This window comes from Mesoplodon mirus (genome assembly GCF_964341445.2).
Source record: "Mesoplodon mirus genome assembly, chromosome: 9".
Classification (NCBI taxonomy): Eukaryota; Metazoa; Chordata; class Mammalia; order Artiodactyla; family Ziphiidae; genus Mesoplodon; species Mesoplodon mirus.
In genome coordinates, this window is record NC_138985.1 from 61,343,865 (window position 1) to 61,369,451 (window position 25,587).

Genomic DNA, 25,587 nt, shown 5'->3' on the forward strand with positions numbered 1-25,587 from the left:
TTGCAAGGGATCCTGTTATATCACAGTTCGGCAGGAAGATGGAGGAATAAGATAAAGGAACACATGCTGCTTTCCTTTGAAGAGACTTCCAAGAAGTCACTCATTTGTACCCCTACATCTCGCTGGCCAACACTCAGTCACACAGGAACACCTAATGGCAAGGGCAGTTGAGGAATGCGATGGGCAACAGCATTTAAAGTAGGGTAACTAAACATTGAGAGACAACTTCCAGTCCCCATTCAGGCTGGATATCTGTAAAGCTATGAAAGAGCTTTAAAGAAAATCCTAAGAGAATCTTCCTTGGAGGTGGCAATTTGGAAATCATAAAGAAAGAACCTGCATTTGTAATTTAATTTAGCCCATCTAGCCATTAGGAGAATCTAAATAGCCTGCCCTAATTTTGGATGACTGTACATTGTTAATCCAATGATTTGGAAAGTTAACAAAATCTGAGTACAGTAGTCTGCACCCCCCTTATCCACAGGGTATATGTTTCAAGACCCCCTAGTGGATGCCTGAAACCAGAGATAGTACCAAACCCTATAGTTTTTTCCTATACATACGTATCTGTGACAAAGTTTAATTTATAAATTAGGCACAGTAAGAGACTAACAACAATAACTAACAATAAAATAGAAAAATTATAACGATATACTGTAGTAAAAGTTATGTGAATGTGGTCTCGCTCTCTCTCAAAATATCTTATTGTACAGATTTAATGCCTTTTCCATCTTAATTAAGCACTTGTCACACACTCTGGCTGTAACTTTTGCAGCAAGAGGTCCAATGCAAAACTAGCTTGAATTTCTTTTTCCTTCTTCATAATTTCATGGATAGAAGAATCTTTCTTACCATAAATCTTAGCAACCTCAGCATACAATTTTTTTTTCTTATTAAGTCAAAAACTTTCACCTTTTCATTTAGAGGAAGCACTTTACAGCTTCTCTTTGGCATATCTGAATTGCTAGCGTCACTACTCTTGTACTCTGCGACCATTATTAAGTAAAATAAGGGTTACAAGCACTGTGATACAACAGTCGATCTGATGACCAAGACAGCTACTAAGTGACTAAGGGAAAGGATACACTGAACAGAGGGATAATTCACCTCCCGGGTGGGCGGGATGGAGCAGGAATGCCCGAGATTTTACCAAGCTACTCAGAATGGCACACAATTTAAAATTTATTCACTGTTTATTTTTGGAATTTTCCATTTAATATTTTCAAACCATGGCGGATTGTGAGTAACTGAAATCACAGAAAATGAAACTATGGTAAGGGGGGGACTACTGTGTGTACATGTGTTAAGCTGAACTAAATGTTTTTTGGTATCATATTGACAGAATCTCTGAATATTAGCACTTGATAGTTTTCTTGCACTTAAAAAAAATTGAAGAACCTATTCATCCCTATAACATTCACTGTTCAAAGGTATGAACAAATTGTGTTTCCACTAAAATTATTACAGTGTCATTTAGAGCAATTACATATACTCATTTAGAGCAATTACATATATTGAAGATGTACCAGAATTTGCTTTACTGACTTATGAACAACTGAGGGTGGAGCAGCTCATTTTCATGACAACACATCACAAATATAAATCTTAACACTAGACTCAGGTTATTATACTATGTGTGCTTTAAGTCATGAATTTACAAAATAATTTCAACACGACATTTTAGGCTGTTTAAATACTTATTTCAAAACAGAGATTTGGGCCTCCCTGGTGGCGCAGTGGTTGAGAGTCCGCCTGCCGATGCAGGGGATACGGGTTCGTGCCCCGGTCTGGGAGGATCCCATATGCCGCGGAGCGGCTGGGCCCGTGAGCCATGGCCGCTGGGCCTGCGCATCCGGAGCCTGTGCTCCGCAACGGGAGAGGCCACAACAGTGAGAGGCCCGCATACCGCAAAAAAAAAAAACAAAAACAGAGATTTTATAGACTGACACAGTTTCAGTGTTCATAATACTCCTAAAGAAATATTTATAAGTTACATTGATGGTACTTTATTTAAAACATCACAAAAGAATCTTTAACTTTCACAAATAAAACTTTTTTGGAGGGGAAACCTCTCTGTACAGAATTTATTATGAAACAGTTTAATGGCAAAAGGCAATTAAAAAGAATTAAGATTTTTACATATCACATAAGAGATAAACAAAAAAATTGGATATGATATATTCTTAAAAGCCCTTTTACACAAATAATTTTCATAAGTTGACTGTAAGGATTAATATACATTAAGTTACTATTATCAAATTAATTTTAAAAGTAAAATTCCTTAATCAACCCAAGATTATGCTAATTTTAAGAAATTAATCAGGTAGTTTAACACTGGAGTTCATTAACCAATCCCATATGTAGCACAAAATATTTCTCTCTGATAAATACCTATAAATATAATTTATTCATACTTTAAAATATTTTAAAATTTAAATAAAAATCTCTACATGTAGACAGTCTAGGCTAATTTCCATATGTTTTGAAAAATATATGCTAGCATGAATATATTCTTATTTAAACATGATTTTAAATATTCTTAATAGAGGAGACATGGAATCTGCACACAAAAGCTAGGTAGCATGATTCAGTCAATGATTAATTTCCTCTTAGGAAAAAAATTACTTAATTATTTTTCATAGGATTAAAACTAGGTATATTTTCTACATTCTTATAATTTTCTCAGGGGTGCTTCTCAAAATACAGTTAAGGAAACAAAAAAATCCCACTACTTTAAAGTTCCCACTACTTTCTCACATCTAGCAAGAGCAGAATTCAGTCCTACTTCTGAGGCCAGAGTAATGATTTTTAAAGAATGATTATGAGAAATAATGATTAAGAAAAATAATCAGGTAGGAAATAGTAAAATAAAGCAATTAAAAGTCATTTAAGTAAAGCAGTTAAAAGTCAATATTTTTTTGCATTTTTAGAAAAGCTTTTAAACACTTAGAATTATAATGAATATATTATATTTATTCTAAAACTTCAAAATTATTTCCTCTTTGTAGTACTGAAAAGGAGATATCACCATTTCAAACAACTGTTACATCTTATATACATTTTCATAGACTTTGTTTTTTCATATTTTCAAAGGCCCCACTTATCTGTAATAGTGATAATTTTATTTATCTTATTGGCTAATTAATATATACATGCAACAATATACTTCAGTAGTCATCTAACTTTTAAAAATATTTCATTGTATTTTCACGTTAACTGATGCAAGTATGGGCTTAAGGGTGTAGAACTATAGGAACGAGAAAATATTAAAAATATGCTTTTAATTTCACTAGTCCACTATATAGTTTATAGGTGTTTACCTTTAAGTTATCACCCAACTGAATCCCTACTGAGAACTAACAAGTAAATGATTACCAAGAGGGAAAGAATATAATTAAAATAAAGAAAAAAGAAAAGCTCAAGTAAAAAGTACAAGCTACTAAAATTCAGCAAGAAGAGGACATCAGAGAATCATGAGTAGTTTACCAAACTGACATGATGTGGTACTAGGGAAGGAGCCATTGGTGGGAAAGGTAGCCTCCACTAAGTAAAAGTCCATTTATCTTTGGCAGCTGGATTCAGTAGAACCTTACTGGGTAAGTTTAAAAATGTTATAATTTCAGGAAGAGGAATACACATAATTGTATCTGTCTGCAACTTTCTATTTTAATAAGGAAAGAGCAAACGGAAAAAAAACATAGGGCTTTCTAACCAAAGTATGAACAAAATGCAATTTTAATGTGGAATGTCAGCACTGAAAACTTTCATGAATAATCTGTATGATTCTATGTCTCCAGAGTACATTTATAATTAACTGCTCATCTAAATATCCTTCATGCTTGCAAACTGCTCCCTAATTAGTGGTTGAGCAGGCAGGAGGACTTCTCAAGAAGAGAAAAAGAGATGACCAACTCTACAGGGACTTTTTAAGATTCCGTAAGACCTCAGCCATTCATTAAAACTGCTGTGGTCCTATCTGCTGGAGTCCCTCACTGCACAGGGAGGCCTATGGACTGCCATGGATCTCCCGGGTCCTGTCCCAGGCAAGATCCTCTCCTAGGGTAAGTGTGGATTATCCCACAGGCAATGATAAATTTATGATTTTAATATTTTCATATATCTTTTTTTTTTTTTTTTTTTTTTGCAGTATGCAGGTCTCTCACTGCTGTGGCCTTTCCCGTTGTGGAGCACAGGATCCAGATGCGCAGGCCCAGCGACCATGGCTCATGGGCCTAGCCGCTCCGCGGCATGTGGGATCTTCCTGGACCGGGGCACGAACCCGTGTCCCCTGCATTGGCAGGCAGACTCTCAACCACTGCGCCATCAGGGAAGCCCTTTCATATATCTTTTGACACCACAACACACTGTAAAGAATGTCAGTGCCTTTATATCAAAGAGGAAGCATCTAGATTGGTATGCATGGGGATGGGGCAGGGGCCATATAGCCTAGCGGCTAAAACTGTAGCCTCTGAAATATGACTGCCTGGACTTGAATGCTGGCTCTGCCACTCACTAACTGCATGACCTTGGACAAATTACTTAACTTTTCTATGCTCCAGTATCCTTATATGTAAAATGAGGAAAATAACTACCTCTGTCATGGGGTTGTTGTAAGTACTGAATGGGAAAATACAAGTAAAGTGCTTAGAACAGTGCCTGGCAGGTTATAATCCATCCATGAATGTCAGTAAAATCCTGTACCATTTGGAGTATGACTGGCTAAGGTGCAACAGCATAGATCAGCTGAAAACTCCTCGTGTGTAAACGTAACACTCTCCCTCTAACTAGAAACAATTATAAGATTCCCAAGATTGGTACTAGGTGAGAAATATCAGTTTTGGAGGCCAGATGTTACTGTCTTCTCCCTGATCAGTATATTAATATGCAAATAAAACTGCTCTGTAACAAGATAAAGAATAAAATCTTTCATGAGGTACACATTATCAGTATATAGTTCATGTCTCCAGTGCATTTTAAACATAATTTCAAGTTCAGTTTGTCTCTTTAACTTGTGTTTGTTTATAAATCACATTGGTTCATACAACTGATTACATTCTTCAAACCCGATCTTATGAAAGAAATATAGGGATTTTAACCATGCACCCTTTCCTAGATGCTAATGTAATGTGTCCTTTCTTAAAAATAATGCATGGTTATGCATTTCTATTTCTTAAGCTAGATAATAATTAAAACCTTACTGAAGCTTCAGAAAAGAAATATATCTATTGAATTATATTAAAACTTAAAGTTCTGGGCTTCCCTGGTGGCGCAGTGGTTGAGAGTCCGCCTGCCGACGTAGCGGACACGGGTTCGTGCCCTGGTCCGGGAAGATCCCACATGCCACGGAGCGGCTGGGCCCGTGAGCCATGGCCGCTGAGCCTGCGCGTCCGGAGCCTGTGCTCCACAACAGGAGAGGCCACAACAGTGAAAGGCCCGCGTACCGCAAAAAAAAACAAAAACAAAAACAAAAAAACTTAAAGTTCTGCTGGTGTGCAAAGTTTTTTAACATTATGTTGTATCTATATTATTAACTACAAATATTTCTGCCTGATTATGGAATAAAGTTTGTTAAAATAACAATAGCCTTACGATTGTACAAAACAAAACATACCTACATTTCAACAATAAGTTGACTATAAAAACTCATATTGGCAAAATGTGACTTAGTGAAAATAAATTTGAAGAAAATTCTACCACTAATTCAGTTGAGATCTCACTGAAGAGGTATCAGCCCATAGCAGTTTGACAGTGCACTTGCAACTGAAGATAAAGGAAGTCATAAAAATAATGGCATGAGGAGAACTTTGTATGGCATCAGGGAGCACCATTTATCATCACATTACTGTAACCCTCTCTGGTGAGAGATGAGGAACTGCTCCTCCAATACCTTCTTCTAGAAATTGGCTCTTTTCCCAGCCTTTTTTAATTCTCTTTAGCTTTTGGCTTACACATGGAAGGAGTAAAATGATCTTACCCAGAATTACAATTAAGGGCAAAACAAGAGCAAGAACAAAGTTTGGTGGTGTATAAAATCTGTAGTACTCTTCTTCAAAAGCTCGTTTCCATCCATAAATTAAAACATGGAAAGTACTTATGAGCAGAGCAACATAGCCAAGTGTAGACTTGAGATAGGGGAGGAAGAAAAAGAAACAAAATAAGAAGCAAATTATTCAAACTCATAAATTAACCCATCCAGATATACCAAGTTTATATTTTGATAATACTATTTTATCTTAAATTACTGAGTTACTCTTTGTTCTCTACTGCATTAAACAATTTTAGTATTTTCATATATTTCTTATATATTTATATGCACTTTTTTATACAAATAAGGCTGTATTGCATATAGCCTAATATTCTGATTATTTATCACATCCAGAACCTTTGCCTCATGTCACTAAATATGAAAACATGACTTTAATGCTATATGATATTCTATTGAATGGATGTGCTATAATTTACCTAAGCATTCCTTTTTGTTGATCATTTACTCTGTTTCCTACTTTCCTCAACTATAATGTCACTTTAAGCCCTTTTCTTTATTTTGGTTTATTTCCTTAGAATTGATTTCTAATAGTGGGATTACTGGTCAAAACATCTGGGTTTCCCTTAAGGATACTGATAAAAACTGGAAAACTCCTTTATAAAAGTTATCCAGATTTCTACCAGTTGTCTATATTATTTTTTTTAAATGTGTGTATGTGTGTATATAATACATGTATACATACATATATACACACGTATATAATAAAATTAAATGCTGAAGAGCATTCTCATAAGTATACACACACATACATACTAGTTGAAGATAAATATGAAAAATCTTACAGTATTAATATGTAACATAAAAAGCATTTCAAATGGCTTTATCAACCATATTAAATAAGATTATTAAGAGCACTTTGTTAAACAGTTCACAGGTTAAAATCAAAAAGTTCAGCATTTTGGGTTCCCTACATTATATTTAATTGCTTATTTAAGAAATGGTCTATGTTACACAAAATGTAGTACTACATCGGCATAATAATGTAACTTCTAACTTCACTGGGGAAGGATCAACTCTCGCAAAAAATTGTTCTGCTTGCAATTACTCATCTAAATTTATAATGATACTTTGCACCCATCTAGCACCTTTTATCAGTGGGCCTTCTATTTCTTTTCAGGTGTGATTAAACCAGCAGTTGGGAAAGTATTCACATTTTATTCCCCTCAAAAAGGAAAAATGAATTTAGACAAGGGATATGCCCTTAATTTGAATGAGATTTTTAGATCACTTAAAAAAAAACTCAAGTGAATAGGCAAAAAACAAAACTAAAAACAAACAAAATTTAGTGTACCACCAAATGACACTCATCTGCATATTGTGCTATAAACCATTTGGATACAACCAATACTGATTTTATGGTAATTTAGGTAGGGTCTCAGTTTGAGTTATATATTTTTAAAGTATGCAAATGTATTAAATAGCTATTACTGGAGTAAGTGAATGTTTAACTTGTCAAAGAACACAACGTTATCTTGAAACCCCTTTGTAGACACTCGTATACATATGTATACAACTGATGTACCAAATACATATACTAACAAGAATGATAAGGCTGGTTGCTTGCCATAATCCATTAACTACCGCTTGTGTTTGTGTGTGTATACACATTTCCTTTAAAATATTCATACTGAGTTTCTCTCCACTTGAATTACAATGAATGAGACTTTTCTAGACAGATCAAGATGACTCAAAATATAAAGTAAGTCTTCATTCATTTTCCCAATAATAAATTGACTTTGGTATTAAACTTGATCTAAGCTCGTTCATCCCCCACTATTTTTTTTTTTTCTTTTTCAAATAACCTTTACCTGTAACACAGTAGGCAGTGCTATCAAAGCTTTCCAGTAAAGTCCTGTACTGGTCTTTCACCTACTAAACCAGAACAGTGCTAAGCTGGCCTCTAGCGACATACATTCCATGAGCTAGATGCATGAACAGCAGTCCCAGGGGCACTCTTTTATTAGCAGCATATTTAAAATCCAACTGTACTTAACTGGAATTAAAAATCTATGCCACCCAGTCCCTCACCAAACAAACCCCACATACCTGAATGAAACTGAATTCCCTCCAGTTTAAAGCATTGCTCACTGAAGGGATGGAGGTGACCGCCAGGAGGGAAAGTAAGCCAAGGCTCATTATACCAAAGGAAATATACATTTCATTTCTCCAAACTTCTTCCTCATTCCAAGAGTTTTCAATATTTGCATGAACCTAACAAGAAAGCAAACATGAATTTCCTTTGTTTGGTAGAATATTAACTGATTCAGCACAGAGTTCACTCTTGGCCTAACAATATGTCATATATGGACATAGAATATTTGAGTTGCACTAATTCAATTTAACAAACTGTTATGGAGAACCTATTACTGGATGGTATTGTTCCAGGTGTGAGGGAAAGAGAGGGAGAGTTAAACAAAAAGAGAACTAAGATTCTCTCCTTCCTCACCCACATGTGAGAAGGGTGGGTAAATCTGTCATCACATTTGCAATACATCATGGTGACAGGGACTCTGGAGTCCCAAGACCGTGAAATACTGAGTGGTTGGTTCCAGAGGGACACAAAAGAAGTACTGACAGTTAGACTTAGTTTTCTGGTGCTTTTACAAGTCAGTTTAAACTTGGTTGAATATTTTGGGTAGATTCTGGCCTTAGTTCAATTTAGAATCCAGGCAGGGAATTTCTAAACTATGTCTGTGCCTTCCTTTCTCACATGAAGATTATTTAGATGTTGATTTACCTCTTCTTACCTTCTTTTCCCCAGGAAGCTGAGATTTCCCTGAGGATAAAGCCCTAAGGATTGCAAATACTTATCCACTTGAATGGCCTCATTAATATACTTTCCAACTGTCCAGTTGCCTCATTCAGTACTTTCCCTTACATTGATAATGCACATATAATCAAGCCAGAGTTTAACTCTGAATATGTCATATTCTGCATAGGGACTACTTTTAGAATTGTCTATTTACATGCAAACAATATAATTAGAGTATAAATCAAGGCTTGGATTCCTTGGGTTAAAGCTTTGGTTTAAGTAATCTATTCATGGAAAACATTCTAACTTAACACCACCTTAACTTTTTGTCCAATTCCAGGTAACCAAACATACTTGAAATGAAAAAAAAAAAAGAGAGAGAAAAGCTATTTCTTAGCCACTAGTTCCCTGAAGCAATCATACCAACATCCTGAAAAGAGCCACAGAGCTTCTCCATGGATAAAGGCTCTTATTATCTCATTTGGTGTCTATACAACAATACAGAATAACAGCATACCCCAGTATACCCGGAGATTACAACCTGTATCTATCTACAAGCCCTCCCAATTCATGCCTTTGTTCCATGAGTATGTTTTTTGAGTGTCTACAACGTGTCAGGCACAGTTCCAGGCATTAGGCATATATCAGTGAACGAAACAAAGATCCCTCCTCTTGTGAACTTACATTATGATGAGAGAAGGCAGAGAACAGTAAATAAACAAAGAACACAAAGTGTCTTAGAAGGTGGTAAATACTATTGAACAAAGAGAAAGAAGAGCAGGTAAAGTAAGAGGGGCTGAGAGTACCAGGGTTGAGTCAGAAGCAGGTGGCAGAATGTAAATTGGTGTCCAAATGAAGGCCTCGCTGAGGAGGTAAGAACTTGATGGAAGAAATCTTCACATATTGAGGTACAGAGAAGTCATTCTGGCTTATACATGATTTGGCTTGAACTTTATGCTAATTAGAACAGCCTGTTTTACGGCCTGTCAAACATACATTGTATATCAGCTTTACCATTAAAGAGAAGAATGTTGCCCGTCATCAAGTTATACAAAGGGTTCAGTCACAACCCACTGTCAGTTGACAGCAGGCCCTGAGGGGAATTCAGGGGGAAAAAAAACAGGATGAGGCTTTCTGTGCTTTGAAATATTGGCTCCTAGGTAGTTAAGATGCATATCTTAGGAAGAATTTCAAGGACCCCAGATTCTTGCATCTTCCCATATATAGAAGAGCACTAAAATCATTAACTTGAGATATCTGTTCTTTGTGATTAGCAGTAATTCTTTATCAAAGATGTATGTTTGACTACACTTATTTCCTAGCCAAAAAATTCATATACACACTGGCTCCTTCCCCGCCTCTTCAGAATAGTCCCCTCAGAGCTACTGAGAGGTTGTCTTCAGCTTGGCGCAAATAAAACTCTCTTCTATTCTTATTATTGATTGTTTATTGATTATTTGTGTCAACAAATTGAAGACTTGAAGGAGGTGAGGAAGCTGGTGGAGTAGATATCAAAGCCTTAGTATTCATTTAAGTGGTTATTTGTAGAGAGAATGGCTTAAAGAACATCAATCTAGTAATTTTTTTCAAATTATTTTAGGTTTTATTGTTGAAACAAGTGTAAGTACTGGATGCTACATACTTGGACCATGATGCCTTGATTTCTTATAAAATGCAAAAGCTCTTACACATTTGTTTAGTACACACACGGTCCTCGGCTTTCATTGAGAAATGCTACATCAAAGAGCTTCAGTGAAAGCCCTTACATTTGCTGAATGGAAATTACTGAGGAAAATCATAGTCTACTCCATCATCAAGCCCCTTCTGTGAAGCTCTCCCAGAGATTTTCTTGAAGAGCTAAGTGCTAGAAAAGGTTCACCTGAGGAAGCAGTATCTTCCCTGCTTTATGATAACAAAAACCTTGTGTGTGTCTCCTGATCTTGACTTCCTATTCTGTTTTATATTTTCACTAGTTCTAATTTTATTGTGTATGTTTACTGAGAGCTGCCTTGTTATTTCATGGAACATGGACAATTATAAAATAATTAACTGATGCTGAAAGTAATCACTGCAATTGTAACATTAAAAAAAGAAAACAACTCTTCACTTCTCTGTTTTTATTCTGCAAAGAAAGGGATGGTAGCAGCTCTTATTCTAAATGATTCTGAATTAGCCACATAATTCTTGTGCAGAAACATTGTTTAAAGAGCAATTCTTTCTCTTCCCTAAATATACCAAAATTTCTATTACAAGGTATGTAAAGTTTTACACTGTTTTAAATCTCACGTTTTACAAATTCTAATAATCACATATTTTACTAGCATCAGATAAATATCAAGCACGTCCCATACCTGCTGATAAGCCATGTTGAGAAACAAGTATCTTTCTGACCTTCTCATTGGTAAGCAGAGGCTGTAGGCAACATGGACGGAAGCGAAGAAAAAGCTTAGTAATCCTAGCTGTTTTCTACACTGCAACCAGGTCTCCAACCAAGGTGGAAATCTCCTATACTTGGTGCCATAATAAAGCTGATAAGCAGCTGCCAGGAGACCTGCCAGGTACACCAGGGACAGCAAAGTAATGGCAACTATGGGCAAGGTTTTATTCACAATTTCAATAGGAATCTTGTAAAAGTCACTCTGCTGGTTTCTAATATATGGATAAATCACATCTCTGACAAAAGAATAAAGGAAGAAAAATGTGGCCAGGCTTATGGCTACCACCACTGGCCCTCTCCAGAGAGTAAATAGTCGCAGGGGTAAATTTTCAATCTCCCTGGCTGATGATAATGATCCCAAGTCAACGGGGATGAAATTCAACTGACGGGCAAGTTCAATAACCTGTTGTCGAGCTTGAATATTGTTGCTGCATATATAAACCTATGGAAAAAACAGAAGACTCATCATTACTATTATTGCTTATAAAAATGGTAACAATCACACGCTCCATTTAATCCACAGAGCATCACTTATGATGACCCTGCGTGATGCAAAAAAATTAAGGAGATAAAGCATTTATTAATTTATTAATCTATTTATTTATAGGTTAAAATAGTATCATAAAAACAACAAAGTCCTTGCTACCATCAATGACATGAAAAGAAAATGCAGAAAAATCTAGCTTGAACCTAGGAATAGAAGTCCTCAGGGGAAGAGAGGCAGGAGGAGAGAAAGGTTTCTGGATCACCAGGTTCTGAGCAGACAAGGTAAGGTCTTCCCTCCAACAGTCTAGGTGGAGTTTGAGCTGCAGGCCATGCCCCTCCCCTGTCCAGCTCTCTCACTCCTGCAGGGAACCGGGTGGGGCTGGCTCTCCAGGCTTTGGTGGACAGTACTTAGTTCTAGGACTGAAGCATTGCCCTTTATGGCTATTCAGCAAGGGAAAAGATAAGCATGGATTCTGAATGGTTGAATTTGTAATTAAAACCTCTAAATGATATCATGATGCTATACTATTTATAAAATTTAACTTTTGGCTTAGAAACCAATTCACCAAAACCATGGATAATCTCAGGTATATTATTTCATTGGTCAGAATTATGAAATTCTTTCATCTTTAAACGAGGATAATATATTTGGTGGGGAAAAAATAGCATTAATAGGCTTAGTTAACTTAAACAGTAAAGTAACTGCCATTTTCTAAGAGCTGTTAGCTCTACAGGAACTCTAAGATGGGATTGTGATCAGTGCGGGTGAGGGTGGGCTCTCAAACTACCAAAACCTCTTAGATGTTGTAATGTAGTTGAGAATTCACAAATATTTGTTGAACACCAAGTTCACAAGTTCCTGGCTGGAGTGAGCCAGGATTAGAGTTAGAAGAATTTTGCTATAAAATCTCTGAGCTATGTTCAGGGAAAACAAATTCCTAAATGTATCCCTGAGGATGTTTATATAAAGGCTCTGAAACAGACCACACTGAAATGCTTGCCTACTAAACCTAGTTACATAATGGTGAAAATGTAGAGCTCTTAGGATTATTAATTTTATCTAACGTTTACCATATAAATGACAAAGCCTATACTATTATACAAATGTTCATGAACTTCTAAAATGGAGCAGGGAAGGTGGAGAAATATATACCAAAGAAGTAAGGAAAAGCATTCTCAAATTTATTACAGGTGTGACAGTGGTGGATTAAACTATTTTTACTTCACTGGGAAAAAAACTACTAATTATAAAATTTTATAATGAACCTAAAAGAATAAATCAAACATTCATAAAGCCACAAGGACTACAAAATACAAATGAAACTCTTTCTGTAGCTCACATTGAATTTAATCTCTTGTTCTACAATTTCTTTTGTTGAATAATTAAAATTATCACAAATGTGGGCAAAGGATTAAATTCAGGTTTATCTCTAATTTGTTAGATTTGTATCCATTGCCAAACCTTGGTTGATATGCAAAAGAAAAAAAGGGTTCAGAAATACTCTCCAGGAAAGTAAGAAAGTATACATTCTTCCAAATTAAACATTTGAAAATGAATGGTTATCATGACTCTGATATGCAGCATACAGCCATGTAATACTTGAATTTATTTTCTAAGACATCTAATCAACTGTCTTTATGGACAAAAATAAAAGTATTTTATCATCATGCTTCATTATAATGCATAACCACACTTTTGAAAGATTTTTACGGTGCACTATTTTATGTGTTTACTTATAAAAGCTCCCATTCCACAAAAGCATTGATGGAGCTCCCCATCTGCTTTATTCTCAAACTGAACTAAACAGAACTCATAGATTAAAGGAGAACCTGAGAAATCCAATCTGCTTCTACCTTCCCCACACAAATTAAAATCTACCCTTAAAATAAAACAAACTGTACTATTTAAAATACTATGAATAATCTACGTAAAATAAAAGGTACTTCTAAAGCATTCTTCTTGAGGATCATACTACATAGCATTTCGTGCAAAGATGGGATACTGTTTACCAAATAGCTTCAAGGAAGGAAGAAGGGAGGATGGAAGGATGGGTGGGAGGGAGAGAGGGAAAGAAAAAAGACATGATTGAGATTGTTTTAATATTTGAGGAAGCAAGGAGATGGCCCATTATTCAACTGCCAACCTTGCCTTTTTCTTGAATTAGCTGATTATGATAGGAAAGTTCCAGTTATTTTCTCAGCTTTTCACATCACTTTGGAAATAGAAATGTGCCCTTACAAGGTCAGGACACAAATCTTCAGGAGCTCATACATAGTTTTCAAAATGATAATCATTGGAGAGTGTCAAAATTCAGTTTTTAAATATATGATATTTGTTTTAACTATTTAAGTACAAAATACCGTCTAACTAAGAATAAAATTTAAAAATACATACTTGTCGGCTGGCATCCTTTGGTCCTAACTGAAGTGCCCAAGCTGAGATAACATTAAATCCTTTCACAATCAAGGAGTCCGGGAATAATGAAGCCAAATATTCTGCATTGGATTCTGGGTATTGGTTTATCCTCATGTTATTGCTCACATCAATCAGGATTTTACCCACAAGCAGATGTCTCAGGTCCCACAGGGAGGTGTAATGTTCTCTATGTATAGCAACAAATATTATATTTGTTTTTATTAGAGCATCTTCATGGTGAGTAACATCTACTACATGAGGAAAAAATTCAGAAGCAAACTTAGGATTTCTACTTCCTATGACCACATGATAGCCACATCTAATAAGTCGAATGGTCAGGGATTTAGCAAAATCCCCACTTCCAATTACACCTACAGTGACCTTCCTTGCATCTTTGATACCATTTATGCCATTAGGCAAAAACGTTTCGCTAAGGCGCTTGGGGCTTCCCATCATAGAGATCGATTCCATGATACGGGCTCTTCTAAGATCACCAGGGATATCCTAGGGGAGAGAAAATAAAATGCTCATCAATTACCTATTACCCAACATGAATACACTTCTAGATGTTATAACAACATCCCTTGTTTCTAGAGGTAAAATAGTTTGGCAAGCTATATAACCTCGAACATTGCAAGACACAATCTGTAAGCTAAAAATGGATCTCGAAATAGAAAAATGACCTGTCACAAAGTTGATGTGCTAAAGTGGAGCTTCTCAAATTTTAATGCGTACTTAAATTACCTGAGAATCTTGTTATAATGCAGCTTCTGATTCAGTAGGTCTGGAGTGAGGCCCAAGATTCTGCATTTCTAGTAAGGTGATGCCAATGTTGCTGGTCTACGGGCCCCTCTTTGAACAGCAAGCCTCTAGAGCGCAAAAGGAAAGAGACTGAAGTTTTCAGCAAGGGAGAACTTTTTAAAAAACACAGTTCTAACAAGTGTGATTATCCAGTTTCTCAGCAGACCAGAGGCAGCAAGTCAGAAATGCCACTAAAGATAGAGAAGGACTATGACAGTTCATCATAGCTCACGAGACAACAGAAAACAGAAAAACAATAATAAAAACCAAGAACTTATTTATAACCCCAAACTGTCTACAGTCATTTGTGATGGGGTCTACCTCAGTAGCTAGTGAGGGACTTTATTACTAAATGAGAGTAAGCTAAACCAGCTACTAAAGAAAGAAATCTTGCACTTAAATAATATTTTCAGAAAAGTAGGCATCAAAATATAACAAAGAATTAATTAAATACAATAGACTTCTATCATTCACCCTATGTCCTATTAACTTATCATAGAGAAAGATAGCTTCCCTGTGTAAAGGGGGTTAATAATGTGTTGATGGTCTTAAAGGACACAGTACTTATGAAATCTTTTTCTTCCCGTTTTTTTTTTTCCTCCATTGGTTACATACAGCATGATGCAGTTATTTTTTCTGGAAAAATCTGTCAAATTCTTTTCTGAGTGACTAACACCTTACAGGGTCATATTTGTTGTAACTTGCTCAAGCATACCAAGCAGATCACCATGAATCAGCATCACTGTTGGGTCTGGATAAAAAATACTCTTCCATTTTATCTGCAATGCACAATTTCTTTTATGCTAACAGCAGATGTGGATCACTTTAGAGAACTTAATGGATTTTACAGGAACAGGTGGAATGTTTTAAAAAACATTTTTTTTGGTTTTTACTAAATGAAATTTGAAATTACTGGAGCAAGGAAAATCCAACTTTTTACCCTAGAACTGGAGGATGTTCAATGACTCCAAATACATCAGTAAATTAATCTTTAAAAAGGTAACAATAATATTACCTAATACTCATATAGCATACACTATGTGCCAGCTCTGTGCTTTACAAATTAACTGAGTGAATCCCCACAACTACCCTATGATAGGTACTAATACTGTCATGCCCATTTTGCAGATGAGAAAACTGATACATGCAGAAGATAATTTGTACAAGGTCACAAGAGAGAAAACTAGAGGAACCAGGATTAGAACCCAGGCAGTCTAGCTAAGGTATGTGTCATCTGGGTGCATGTAAGGAATTTAAGAAAGATATGGGGGCGGGGGCAAGGCGGAAGAGTGATGGTTGTGTTCATATTAGTGTGTTCTCCTTCTTTGGTGATGTCATTGCTCCTTAGCATTACCTAGTCATCTTAATGTCTAACTTGGATCTTGGGAAAGGAGAAAACTCACTATTTTTTAAACTATTACATGTTTCATTTCATACTTTACAAGATATAAGGGGTGATAATTATTTCTTTTCCCTTGGAGTGACCCCATACACCCTGAAAGGCAGGCGGGGGTCAGAGGCACCAGGGTAGTACAAAACTGTCAACATCTTCTTGGAGATATTGTTGGCTACTTGGAGAATCAGGAGCAGTTAAAGGAATCAGAAGTAATTAAATCAATGCTCATTTCATTAAACAATTCAAGGTGAACTGACCAACCTACCCCTAGTCATATACATTATCTAAGGGTAAAAAGAGTTAACTAGACTCACACACCAGAAACCAAGTTTCCTATATCCCAGTCCCAAGTTCTTCTGATTAGAGACTGTAGCATCTCCCCAAACGTAAGAATTTCAAAATCTTTAAATATAAGAATCATGATGATCAAGACCTTTTCAAATGAAAAACAAAAACAAAACAGTATCACTTATCTGCTTATTTTACAAAGCAAGTTCACACCCCTTCTGCACATCAGAATGTGGATAGGTTAAAATACATTAGGGCCTAATAATGACATCTCTGGGTACCTCATTATACCCTGTATTTTATACATATTAATAAGTGACTCTGTCCTAACATGTCTGGGCCTTATTCACATTGTATTTCTAATGGCAAGTTCTAACTGAACCCTTTAATAGTATGACTGTGCCTACAAATAGAAGTTGGCCTAAAAAATGAGACTCTTTTCATCAGTGTTAAGGAATGTAAAAGCATTCATGAGAGGAAAAAAAAACAACCTTTAATGGATCTGAGAGATGGATTATTTGTGTATTGCTGAAAGCATATAATAATACCATATGCTTGTGTGCTATTTCATAGTTCACAACATTTTCACATATATTACCTTATTTAATTCTCAGATGGCTGTGAAGTACATATTATGCCCATCTTAAAGATGAGGAAACAGAGGCTTATAGAACCTTAGCAATTTATCAAAGACAGTACAGTTGGTAGTTAACACAACAAGCCTTCAAATACGAGTCTTTTGACCTCTGCTCATTCTAATATTGCAGTGCAAACATTGTATGGGGAACCTTAAAACTGTCTAGATCACCAAATGTCACCCATTAACTTTATTCTCCAAAAGAAATACTAACTCTAAATAGTTCAAGCTTAGGATAGTTTTAGGTAAATCCAAAGCTATAAGGTTAGGAATTCTAGCTACCAATCAATCAATCAATCAAATCAATCCATCAACAATAAATCCAATTTTTAGATCAAAACCAACCAAAGACCTAAATTTATTAATACTACAAAACAAAACATGATTGGTTGATGGGTATCTCTTGGAGAACCCCCAGATAGCAACTCATTTTCTTTTGGGGGCTCTGCAAACACTGTGAAGGTGTGTACTGCTTCAAGAGGGAAGGGAAAAAGCGCCGAGAAGTATGTCCATATCCTGTGGAACCCATCCGTACACAGACTTAAAAGAAATGCATCTCCACAAACTATGGGGGCTGAGACACTGGAGCAAAACGTCATCAATCACTTTACAATTTGCTAAGCCATCATTTTGGATCACTTGATTAACAGCTGAGCTGAAGTTTACAATCATGATATCCATAAAAAATGGGGTTATAAGAAGTGAATTATGTCAATAGCTGAAAAAGGTTTACCTATTTACAAAATAAGAGTAATAAGCACCTTACATTGTACATTTCCACTGACAAGGAGTGATGCAACTATAATCTAAAGGCAGATCTACTCTGCTGTGATCCAGCGTGAATTTATCCAGGCCACTGTGTGCTTTGCACATAAGAGATAAAGAAGAGAAGCATGGTGCGTACACTTAAGGAGTTTACATTCCAGTTAGGAAGAGACAGTATGTACTTGGAATAAAAAGCAGAAAAAAACCCCTCATACCAGCATATAATTAAGAACTAGACTGTATGATAGTTATTCTAGAAAATCAGGGAGAGAAAAATATCACATGGTGTTCCCTTACCTCAAGTCATTCTATATATTTATGAATTGTACTTGGGAAATAATCTCTAAATTACACAGAATGTCTTCAAGCCAGGTTCATGACAGTACACTACAGGTTCATTCTAGCTTAAAACCATAAGGATCCAACATTAAATTTGGCTCTTTCTGTGACCTTACTTTAAAAGTGCTAGGGCACTGGTTCCCAAATATGAAGCTATCATTGGTCGACAGCAATTAAAAAGTATATGGATACAATAGGGAGTTTTTCATAAAATGATTCAATTTAACAAATTGTCCTTTGAGAGTATCTCTTAACTATTGGTCAAAATGTCCTTTTTTCATAAAAGGATAGTGATAACAGCTGTTTGAGTTGGCAGTCCTATATAGATCCTCTCCCTCTCCTTTTTATTTTACTGGTCTGACATTAGGAAACTCTCTACATAAAATGCTCCTTAAGCCTGTTGGAGAGAAAACATTTCTGGGGAGGGGAGAAAAGCACCTTGGAACAAACTCCCTGCTGCTAGAGATGTCTCCTTCATCCTCAGATGAAATATCAAATATCCCAATCTAATTTTCTGTGACTAAATTCTGATTCTTACCATCATGATCTTTGGGTTGCAAAAAGATATTCCCTACATTCTCAGCATTTAAATAAACATATAAAACCCAACTGTTTATAACAATAAAGTATTTCTTTGAGGGAAGAGGTGGGTTTTTTTTTTTAGGTTTTTATTTTTTGGAAGAAATTCTTAAGTCCTTTAGACAATGACAGAAGCAAAGCTGCAATTCTGCTTGAAAAATTAGAATGTGATTTCTTAACACATGGTCCCTGAAACAGCAGCATCAGAATCACCTGGGAACTTGTTAGAAATGTAAATTCTTAGGCCCCGCCTGAGACCTCCTAAATCAGAAACCCTGGGAGTGGAGCCCAGCAATCTGTATTATAAAAAGCCCCCAGGTGATTCTGATGCACATTAAAGTTTGAGAATAACTGTCCTAATATAATGCAGTCCAATCACTATTCGCTATTTGAATATTAAAATCCACTTAAGTCAGACTATTAAATTCTTTCCCTCAGCTGAAACTTTTGGGTAATCTGTATGCATCCTCATTTAAAAATCATTTTCCAAAAACTACAAAATAGTAATTTTATTAAAACTATGCAGACCTATTCTTTGAAATTCTGTTTATAAACTATGGTAATTATAAATGATTCATTAATATTTCATACCTGGATCTGAGTGTCTTTTTGTGTTAATGTTTTATAGAACCAAAAGATTTTCAGAAAAGAAATATAATATCATTAAAGCAAAAGTCTAACTCCAAGCCTTCCAGACTTTTCAAATAACCAGAATTTTAATGAGATATTCAAAATTACAAGTAACTTCCAAGATATTTCCTAGGCTTAGTAAGTATTCAATATATACGTTTATATGGGTATGATTTCATGATGTTTCTAGGTCCTAAATCATCAAAACAAAACTTTATATGTTTATTATGTTGCAATTGCTAGGGTAAGAAAGCAGTCTAATTCATGGTAGGAAGATTTTCAACAAAAAAGCGTTCAACAAAAAAGGTTAAATTTAGGTTAGTCTAGAAATTCAATTTTTAAAATGTATTACTCAAGGACTTCAGTTAATAAAAAATTTTAGGATCTTCTTCAATAAATTAAAGCAACACCATCCCAAGACCTCCCCACCAACCCACTTTTCTTCTGTGTTTAGGCCAGAGAAGAAGCTATACACGTCCTTCCATTCACCTCATAGTATATATAGCCTGCTAAGTCAAGCACAGCCATGTCTCCTGTGCATGCCTGGGCTTTCATAGCACTGCAATTTAACATGACCAGGGGATATGTCTAAAATGAAGCTGGGAGTAGCAGGTCTTATAATGGCTGAAATAATTTCCCCATCTTATAACCTGTTGCAGATGGTACTCTGAGATAAGGACACCTATATTTATTGGCTAGCAAATACAAGTTTTTCTACATTGCAGTAACTTATTCATAAACAAATAATCTTCTATGATGGGCCTGCTATTCTAGCCTCTACACAAACCCCTTTCCCTAATTTCAATACCATACCATAAACAGTTTACAAATGGCACCAATGCCCACTAGGTGCTATGAACTTTAGGGGTCTCTGATGATTGACATCAATTTAGAAATCAGTCCACAACCAAAGGTCATAATGATACTCACCCATCCATCCCCAACCATTCCCCCATCCAATATCTTACTGAGCCCTATCCACCAGGCATGCAGCTAGATGTTAACACTCCAATGATACAAAACAGGCAGTGGCTTCCTGGCCATCCAAGCAACATGATTAAATTATGAATATTGAAGCATATATAACAACTAAAAAATAAGTTTTATTGAGGTGAAATATACATATCATGAAATTTACCCATTTTAAATGTATAAATTAATGATTTTCAGTATTTACAGTTATGTAACCATCTCCACAATCCAATTTTAGAATATTCCCACTAGCAGTAACTGTTATTACTCAAATTTTAATAAAACCTGCCAAGAGTATACGCCTCTTTAAAAAAAATCCTGCTTCCCACAACGTCCCGAAAGCCCCACTGGCTTTTATACGCACAGCAGATTGTGACTTCAGTTTTGCTGACTGTGCTGGATGCTATGGGAGTACCAGAAGGTCCCACTCAGTGCTTGGGTTAAGTGGAGAGGCAGAGTCTCAGTCTCAGAGCTGCCTCTTCCCACAGCAGAGAATGACCTTCTAAAGCAGCAGTTCTCAGCCCCAGCTGCACCCTGGAGTGACCTGAGGAGCTTTACCACATAGTGATACCTAGTCACCACCACCCCTCCACCCAGATTTTTATTTAATTGGTCTGGAGTTCAGCCTGGGTATCAGGATTTTTTAAGAGATCCTCAGGTGTTTTAATATGTAGCCAAGATCAAAAACAACACTACTAAAAGAGTTAGGATTCAACCTCATACTTATTTTGGTATTTGGAGATAACAGATGTGGCTTTTTGATCCTCAGTTACACTCCTTTTTACACTGTTGTTTGTAATAATGAAAAATAACCCTAGCAAGAGACTAACAGCTGCCCTTGAATGCTGGAAGCTGTAGAATATGCATGCAGCCCTTTCCCCTTTCTCACGCAGGCTCCGAGCTATCTCAGAAGGTCCACTCACTATTTTGCAATTTCCTCTCTTCATTTTTTGGAAAGGGCAGTGCCATTCCTTAAAATGTGTCATCCTACCACACAGCATACTTTGTTCCTGTTAGTTCATAACATTCAAAATTCAGAATGTTCCAGTGAGGGTGTCTCTTCTTTCCACTTGACGAGGGGCTCCTCTCCTCAGTTCTCCAGGCATCAGAGGTTCTGCTGACCTGAGCAGACGAGAATTTCCAGGTGGACAGACTATCAAGCTTTAATGTGGGTATGATCATCTAGGGATCTTGCTACAATGCACTTTCTAATTCTCCAGGTCTGGGGGGGGGGCTTGAGAGTGTGCAGTTCTCCCAAGCCCCCAGGTGATACCCATGGTCCTAGTTCATGGGCCACATTTGGACTAGCAAGGCGCTAGAGTTCCTCTACCTTTTGTTTTGATCTTATTCACAGGTAATACAGACTAGATAATTGAAAAGACTATGACATTTATAGAAAGTTTTGTTTATGTGGTGTCGAGGAGAAAGAATAGGCCCAGGCTTCTGAAATCACCTTGTTTTCTGAATCTTAGTTTCCTTTGTTAAATGGAAAACAAGAAAGTTGTACTTGAGTCTGCATTCCTTCCCAACACTAAAATTCTTTTGTTTCCAAGAATTATAGCTATATAATAATGGTAATTGCTAGCTTTTATTTAACACTGTGACACTTCTACTTTATGAGCTCCATCTAACAGTGTGATTTAAGTAGCATATGGGTTCCTTGAAATTTCAAGGTCACAGTTTTCTTGAATGGACATTTGACTTGATGTATGCATTTAAATCTTAAAGTATATTATCAAGTTAAGAGAATTCCATTACACTCAGATACATGAAATCCTAAGATTTTCAATTTAGAGGAGTTTCCTTGACATTCCTCTGGCTGAATGGCAGCTGTTATGCTATATTAATTTTATAAAACAGAACAGAATTTGTTTCACATATAAACATCTAGAGCATTAATTGTTGGATAACAGTAACTCTGAAAGGGCTGTCCTCAGAGATCTGATGACATTCACAACCTGCTGATTTGGATGTGTTATCAAGAAAATGTAGGGCTTCCCTGGTGGCGCAGTGGTTGAGAGTCCGCCTGCTGATGCAGAGGACACGGGTTCGTGCCCCGGTCCGGGAAGATCCCACATGCTGCAGAGCGGCTGGGCCCGTGAGCCACAGCCGCTGAGCCTGCACGTCCAGAGCCTGTGCTCCGCAACGGGAGAGGCCACAACAGTGAGAGGCCCGCGTACCGCAAAAAAAAAAAAAAAAAAAAAAATCCAACACCAACTTCTGTTTTCCAAAATATTTCTTAAATCCCTCTCCAGTGACACCAGCTTAATCCAGGTCTCTCTCATCTCTCACCTGAACTCTGCAAACATTTTCTAATGGTCTCTCTACTTACTCCTTTGCCTCTTTCCAAACCATTCTCTAGGAAGCAGCTAAGATCATCCTAAATTGTAAATCAGATGATGTCTTTCACCTCCTTAAAAATCAGTGGCTCCCTGTTGCATTTTGAACTGCAGTCACCTTCTTGACCTAAATGAACCTGACCTGAAGGCTCTGAATGAACTAGCTAGTCCTAGCACAACTCTTTTTAAAAAATATTTTATTTATTATTTATTTATTTAGGCTGTGCCAGGTCTTATTTGGGGCACAGGAGATCTTCGTTGCAGCATATGGGACCTTTTAAGTTGCGGCTTGCGGACTCTTTAGTTGTGGCGTGCATGCGGGATCTAGTTCCCTGACCAGGGATCTAATCTGGGCCCCGTGCATTGGGAGCACGGAGTCTTAACCACTGGACCACCAGCAAAGTCCCCCAGCACAAATCTTCAATGTCATCCTGTATGACTGTTATTCCCTATGATCCAGCCACAGCATCCTTTTCTTGAAGTAGAAAAGACCAATCACTTTCTCATCCTGTGAACACTGCACATCCTATCATGTCTCTTCAATACAATGATTCACGCCAGTTTTGTTCTGTTTTGAGCCCCTGTTAGGTTTCCTTTCTTATGTAACTGTTCTTTACTCATTACTATTTCCCCCACCAGAAAATAAGCTCCTTGAGGGCAGAACCATGTTTGTTTTGTCCATCATTGCCTCCACAGTGCCTGGCACATAGTATATACATAAGAATGCAACAAATATTCTTTGTTGTCAAATGCATCCAAAAATGTCAGGACCAGAAGAGATGTAATAGGTCTCTAGATAAGATCCCTCATTTTGTTGATGAAGGCTTGTGGGCTGAAAGCAGGTGATATGTCAATGTCATGGTTAAGTCAATGTCATGGTTACTGGCTGAGCACAGACAGAATAAATGCATCTCCTGATGCCCTGAATGCCCTTTATTGAAACTGCACTATTAAAATATAATCACGCTCATTCACTTCAAGTCTATTTTCCATGTCACTAGTACAATAAAAAGTGACCTGGATACAGTTTTTCATTTCCTTTCTGCACAGTTAGCTCAATTCATCATTATTAATACTGTCTCATTCCCTCACCCCTCCACCACCACCCCCCAGTGACTGACAAGCTAAGAGAAAGAAACTGCAGCCATTCCAATTGTTTCTAAATATGCTGCAAAATCTCTAGGACGGGTGTTTTTCTTCTGTAGATAGCTTTTAAGCTTTGAAACAAGAGAGAGCTGTAGAGTAAAAAAAAAAAAAATACAGCCTTAAAGAAAGAAAAAAATAAATGGAGATCAACACGACGAGGAAATAATAAAGGTGAAAAAAGTGTATGGGGTGTGATGGGGTACTGGTTTGGAGAGAACTAAAAAGGTTCCCAGTATCAGGGCTGTTAATAGGACTAGAATCCAATCAAAGTCAAGAGGGTGGGGGGGCGGGCAGGAGTTCGAATTCTACTTGCATTTTCACCCACAGCAATGAGTGATAATTAACCATGGCCTGGAATAAGTTTTTCCATCTAAAAAATGTACGGCCTGAGGAGTAAAAACTGACATCAATCTTTCTCCAAGGGGTGGGGAAGATAATAAATGGAAATCTCTCGACAAAAATTCTCTTTATCTCCCTGCTCTATTTTAAGAGCAAGATTTTTGGGGCATAATTTTCAACAAGTTTTGGCTGTGGCTGAATACGGGGCTCAGATAATTTAGGACACTCAAAGAAGAGGCCAATTACTTTCTAACACATAATGGCCTAAACACACCACGGTCACATCACTGGGTAATAAACAAAATGACTACTAGAAATACTTAGGTTTCGAAAAGCAGCGCTGCCCGATCTTCAATGAAATGCCCCGCATGAACCCAAAGTGGTAAGGAGACTATCAGGGAGGCTAAGGTAACCTGCCCGTCCTCTCCCTTTGGGGCACATCCTACCTGGGACAATGTCTCTCCTGGCCTCCTTTCTCCTGGGCCCAACCAACCTCAGGACTTTCTGGGAGCTCGGGGAAGTAGGGGGCGGGATCCGTGGAACAGACACCCTTCCCACTCCCCGCCTCTAGGTACCCCGCGATCCAGGACCCCAGCAGCTCAGGCGGACGCCGCAGACGGCGCGGAATCCAGGGGAAGAGGGATGCAGCGCTTGGCGCCGACCGCATCTGGCCCCCCAACTCCGCCCCCGCCACCGCGTCTAGAGCTCTCCCCAGCCCGCTCACCTCCGCGCCCTCGGCGCCGCGTAGGGGCGGGCCTCGCAGCTCTCCGCGAGCAGCGCCGACTCTCCAGGGGCCTCGCCGGGCTCTAAGGCCTAGGAACCGCGCCTCCAGCCCCGCGGCTGCACACTGGCTGCCGCGGCGGTCGCGCTCGGGCAGCTTCCCCGCCTCCCCAAGCTGGATCGCGCAGGGCCGGGGAGGGGAGGAGGAGGAGAGAGGGCGGGAGGAAGGGCGGCGCGCGGAGGCCGGCCTCGCAGGACGCGCCGCTAGGTGCTGCGCTCAGTGAGGGCGCAGAGCGCGGAGCGGGCCCCGGGACGCCGAGTGGAGGGCCTAGCGGGCGAGGTGGGAGTGCCGAGGAGCCGGGGAGGAGTCGGAGAGCTCGGGGCGGGGGAGGGGCAGGCGTGGGGCGAGCGCGGCAGGACGCGGAGCGCCGAGAGGGGCCAGCAGAGGGGCGGGGAGTCCGGGCGGCACGGCTCCAGCTTCGCGCTCCCCGCCTCCCGC

At 37.9% G+C, this 25,587-nt stretch overlaps 1 protein-coding gene across 5 annotated transcripts; it reads right to left on the reverse strand.

Annotated features, from left to right (window-relative positions):
- Nucleotides 1-1,923: 1,923 nt before the first annotated feature.
- On the reverse strand, nt 1,924-25,587 carry STEAP2 (STEAP2 metalloreductase). Of its 5 annotated transcripts, none has more exons than XM_082632538.1 (7): nt 25,093-25,587; nt 21,548-21,666; nt 14,882-15,006; nt 14,117-14,641; nt 11,150-11,677; nt 8,093-8,257; nt 1,924-6,122 (listed from the first exon to the last, which is right to left on the reverse strand). In XM_082632538.1, the coding sequence occupies exons 4-7, from the start codon at nt 14,606-14,608 to the stop codon at nt 5,835-5,837; spliced, it is 1,473 nt and encodes a 490-aa protein (XP_082488664.1). In that variant the 5' UTR covers nt 14,609-14,641; nt 14,882-15,006; nt 21,548-21,666; nt 25,093-25,587; the 3' UTR covers nt 1,924-5,834. The 5 variants fall into 5 exon arrangements, with proteins under 5 accessions (XP_082488664.1, XP_082488665.1, XP_082488663.1 ...); XM_082632539.1 differs by lacking the exon at nt 25,093-25,587 and adding an exon at nt 24,815-24,964; XM_082632537.1 differs by lacking the exon at nt 21,548-21,666.